The sequence below is a fragment of the Mandrillus leucophaeus genome, unplaced genomic scaffold (assembly GCF_000951045.1).
Source record: "Mandrillus leucophaeus isolate KB7577 unplaced genomic scaffold, Mleu.le_1.0 Scaffold353, whole genome shotgun sequence".
Classification (NCBI taxonomy): Eukaryota; Metazoa; Chordata; class Mammalia; order Primates; family Cercopithecidae; genus Mandrillus; species Mandrillus leucophaeus.
In genome coordinates this window covers 1,400,219-1,404,897 of record NW_012103732.1, presented here as the reverse complement: position 1 = coordinate 1,404,897, position 4,679 = coordinate 1,400,219, and the positions used below count along the sequence as shown (strand labels likewise).

The window sequence follows — 4,679 nt, the reverse complement described above, 5'->3', positions numbered from 1 at the left end:
GCCCAGAGTGGCCCTTTCAAAATGGGGTCAGATCAAGTGACTTGTCTGCTCAGCACCCACCAAGGGCATCTCATCTCACACCGAGTACCAGTCACAGTTCTTCCAAGCTCCCATTAGGTCTCAGACCTCACCTCCACTAACTCTCCTACTGGCTCACAGTGCTGCAACCATACTGGCCTCCTTGCTATTCCACAAACCTGCCACGCAAACATCTACCCTGGGAACTTTGCATTCACGCTGCCTGTAAATTGTGTATGCCCATCTCCCTCAGCTCCTATAGATATCTGCTCGAATGTTCCCTTCTCAGTGAGACCCAATGGCTCCATTTAAAATTGGACCCTGCTGCTTCTTCCCTACCTTTTCTACTTTTCCTCATAGCACGTGCCACTTACCACCTCTCAACATACTGTTTTATTATTGTATTTGTTTGTCTCCCCCACTAAAATATAGGTTCGACAAAGGCAGAAGGTTTTTTTTTTTCATGGCAGAAAAGACAGATTTTTTTCCCCACTGTCCATAAAAGTGCCTGGTACATAGTAGGTGCTTAAAAGTATTTGTTGCATGCAGTAAAATCATCATTCAAATGTGAAGGAGAAATACTTTCTAAAATAAACAAAACTTGAGGAAATGTGTTACCAATGGAATCACCTTGCAAGAAATGCCCAAAGAAGTTCTTCAGAGAGAAGGGAAATGATATAGGTCAGAAACTCAGATCTATGTAAAGAAAAGTTCATTACAGGAGAAATAAATGAAGGCACTAATTTAGGAGCTGTGACTATAGCAAAACAAAAACAGGTTTCACCAAGTACATGGCTTGATTGAAGGCACTAACTTTCCATAATCATGTCCTGCTGATTACCTACTAGATACTTTACAGAATAATTAAGACCGCAGGTTCAGGCAGGGTGCTGTGGCTCACGCCTGTAATCCCAGCACTTTGGGAGGCTGAGGCAGATGGATCACGAGGTCAGGAGATCGAGACTATCCTGGCTAACACAGTGAAAACCCCATCTCTACTAAACATACAAAAAATTAGCTGGGCGTGGTGGCGGGCGCCTGTATTCCCAGCTACTCGGGAGGCTGAGGCAGGAGAATGGCGTGAACCCGGACACGGAGCTTGCAGTGAGCCAAGCTCTCGCCACTGCACTCCAGCCTGGGGGACAAAGCAAGACTCTGTCTCAAAAAAACAAACAAACAAACAAGCAAAAAACCCACAGGAGCTTTCAGAGCCTTTGAATACAAACATTTACCTGTTGGGGATCAAACAAGCAGCTTTAAAAGATTTGTTCTTCCCCTAGGAGGAATGCATTCAGAATTCAAGAATCTGTGAAAAACATTTTTCTAAAAATGAAAAACAGGCTTGTTGAGGTGGATCATGTCTGTAATCCCAGCAGTTTGGGAGGCCAAGGTGGAAGGATAGCTGGAGGCCAGGAGTTCAAGACCAGCCTGGGCAACATAACAAGACCCTCATCTGTACAAAAACCTTAAAAAATTAGCTGGGTATGATGGCGCATGCCTGTAGTCACAGCCACGGGAGACTGAGGTGGGAGGGTCACTTCAGCCCAGGAGTTCGAGGCTGCAATCAGCTATCATTGCACCCCTGCACTCCAGCCTGGGTGACAGAGCAAGACTCTGTCTCTTAAAACAAACAAACAAACAAAAACCTTAAAAGATCACTACAAGAAATATTGTTGTTCTACAAAGAAATGAAAAAGCAATTGTTGGCCAGGTGTGGTGGCTCACGCTTACACTTTGGGAGGCTGAGGTCGGTGGATCACCTGAGGTCAGGAGTTCGAGACCAGCCTGGCCAATATGGTGAAACCCCATCTCTACTAAAAATACAAAAATTAGCTGGGCGTGGTGGCATGCGGTTGTAATCCCAGCTACTTGGGGGGCTGAAGGAGGAGAACCCAGGAGGCAGAGGTTGCAGTGAGCCAAGATTGCGCCATTGCACTCCAGCCTGGGTGACGAGTGAAACTCTGTCTCAAAAAAAAAAAAAAAAAACTAAAAACTAATACTTGGCTCCCACCTCTGACATTGTGATTTAGTTATTGAGGGGCATAATTTGGGCATAAGGATTTACAAGCTCTCTAGGTGATCCTAATGTGCAGCAAAGTTTGGGAACCAATGGCTGAAAGGTCCTCAGGGTGGCAGCCACAGTGGGGCCCGTAGTAGTGTTTGCACTGCCCTTTACACCTCTCAGGGCCTGGGCATCCTATGCAGCTGTGGTCCCAGTGGCAGCAATAGCCTCTGTCGTCATTGTGTACATTCCAGGACCTCAGCACACAGCAGTAGGGTAACACACTAAGCCTTCTCTGCACCAAAATGCTGACTTCTTATTAGAGAGGAGAGAAACAACCTCCAATGCTTTACACTCAGAACCCAGTAACAACCTTGTAAGTCAAACTAAAACTAAAATAGCATATGTGCTTGGCCCAACACTGTGCTGTAGAATGTGCATCCCAAAAGGGAACTTAGCCGAACTGGTGGGACATTTCTCATCCCACCTCGCAGCAGAACTGATACAGGTGATGTGGTTGGCATCCCTCCTGAAGCCCAGGACGCAAAGCCAAGGATACTAAAGACAGGGAAGTCTTTCAGATGGAGAAGAGCAATTTTTAGAGGGTCCCACAGCCTATTCACAGCAAATGAGACTTTGAGGTCACCTAATCTGGTCTTGCAGCTGGGATCTTTGAGGACTACAGGAGTGGTGACTTGCCCAGGATCACACAGCCAGCCATTATAAGAGCCAGGCCAGAAGAACTCCAGGCTATGATTCCCTACAATGTGGGGCCTGGAAACATCCATAATTAATTTAGAACAAGGGGCAGATAATGGTACATTAGATTTTTCCAGTGAGAGGAATTAAATAAGGAAGAATGAGCCAATTAGAAAAAGAAAGCCTAGAGAAGAGAATGAAGAACATGACTCTCATGTTAAATAACCAGCACATCACACCCGGCCCTCCATCCCAGCTTCCACCTCCAGCCCTGCCAGCTGAAAACTGTCATTTTGGCAGTGCTTAAAACAAAGACTCTAGATAATTCCCCGGGGACTCCCCGGCAAGCTGCTGGGCCCACTTACCCTGTCTCACAGCAGACATCAGTTGTACTCCCTCTTCGGCTGTGAGAGGACCTTTGGCTGCAGTGCCGCCGGTCATTCAAGTGACCGAGATCCTCTCTACGGCGCCCTCCCCCACACCCCCCGCCCCGCACAGCCCTCTGGACGCCTTGAAGGACGGAGCCGCAGCCTTGTCCTAAAGAAAGACACAGCTCTGACAAGAAAAGGCAATCCGGGAGCCTTTCCCTAGCCGTTTAAAATGAAACTCACCGTTCTTGCTCCCGTGAGCTGTTGCAAATAATCTTGAATCTCGTTAGTGTGGTTGGTGGCTGTGATATCGACAAATTCCAGAAGCCCTTGTTTGATGGGCAATTGACTGAGGATCTCTTGGGCCCTCCTGCAGTATGGGCAGGTGGGCTTGATGAACACAACCACCTTCCCAGGCTGGATTTTGCCGTTCACAAACTCTTGAGCCATGCCGATGGGCTGCGGTCTCCCCGGGAAGAATCCTCAGTTGCAGGTATTGCTTGGGGTATTGAGCCCCGACCCAGCCAGTTGGCTCCTATTTAATAAGGAACCTCCCTGGAGGCGGAGTTTGCCTGGTAGCTTGCTCGAGTTTTAAAGGGACAGCTTCAAAGACATTTCCATCTGGTATACTTCATTAGTTAGCAATGCCTAGGAATGCAATACTTGCTATTTAATCGTTGGTAGCTATGAAAGACACTCTGGGTATCTTTGTTGTCCCTGGACATTTGGGGAGTGCCTGCCCATCGGCAATGATCAGAGTTTAGTCACCTCTGGGGAAGCATACATTGCTTACTCACAAAGGGGCTGAGGAAGCAGTGACTTCTTAGAGTAAATTATTGTTTTACCTCTCGGAGATACAGTTGTATTTTAAAATGCAAACAGAATCACTTAAGAAACAGAACACTTTGAAATCTCTTTAGAGGAAGTGAAATTGAAACTGTGACTTTGCACTCCTTATGAAGGTCGCTCTCAGAGCGTTTTGCTTGGACTGTATGGTGGGTGTTTGTTGTTGTGATCTTTTTATTGAAATTATTCTCAGTATTTAAAACTCTGGAGGTCTCACAAAACAATGTGGACTTACAACTTCTCTCTGAAAAGTCAGGTCGGGCAATACAGAGCTTGCGTCTTTTAGTGGAAGCTGCTGGGGCTGACAGCTGATGTCCCCTTTGTATAGGGCAAGCAGTGGCTTTGGTTTGCCACAGGTAACAACGACAGGCCCATGCCTGAGACACCGGCTTCACTCCATAACCATCTGAGTTGGTAACCCTTGAACAGCAGTTTAATATGGAGGCAAATTCCAACACAATCCCTGATACAAAACTACAGATGAAATGAGAATCTTTTTTTTCTGGTTGACCCTCTGTTTGTGACCCTCTGCTTTTACTGTTTGTGAGGGTAAGTAGTGTTGTCACTCAGACACCACATTCACTTCAGGTGTTATTAAGACACGGGTTGTACCAGTAGGAAATCTTTCGCTCTTCGCCAGGGTGCCGGTTCTCCTTACCCCGCGGAGCAGAGTCTTCTACTCTTGGGTCTAGTTCCGGCCCCCTCTAGCGTACGGTAGCTTACGTAAACAAATCATGGAAAAACCA

The 4,679-nt window shown here is 46.8% G+C and overlaps 1 protein-coding gene across 4 annotated transcripts in view; it reads right to left on the bottom strand.

The window, feature by feature from the left end:
- GLRX (glutaredoxin (thioltransferase)) overlaps nucleotides 1-3,880 on the bottom strand; it is a 14,277-nt gene extending 10,397 nt beyond the window's left edge. For 2 of the 4 annotated variants that reach the window (XM_011989431.1, XM_011989430.1), the window contains exon 1: nucleotides 3,331-3,748. In XM_011989431.1, coding sequence (XP_011844821.1) covers nucleotides 3,331-3,537 — 207 coding nt within the window. In that variant the 5' untranslated portion in view covers nucleotides 3,538-3,748. Of the gene's footprint in view, nucleotides 1-3,330 lie in introns of all 4 variants that reach the window. The other 2 variants (XM_011989429.1, XM_011989432.1) reach the window with 2 other exon arrangements.
- Nucleotides 3,881-4,679: the final 799 nt, after the last annotated feature.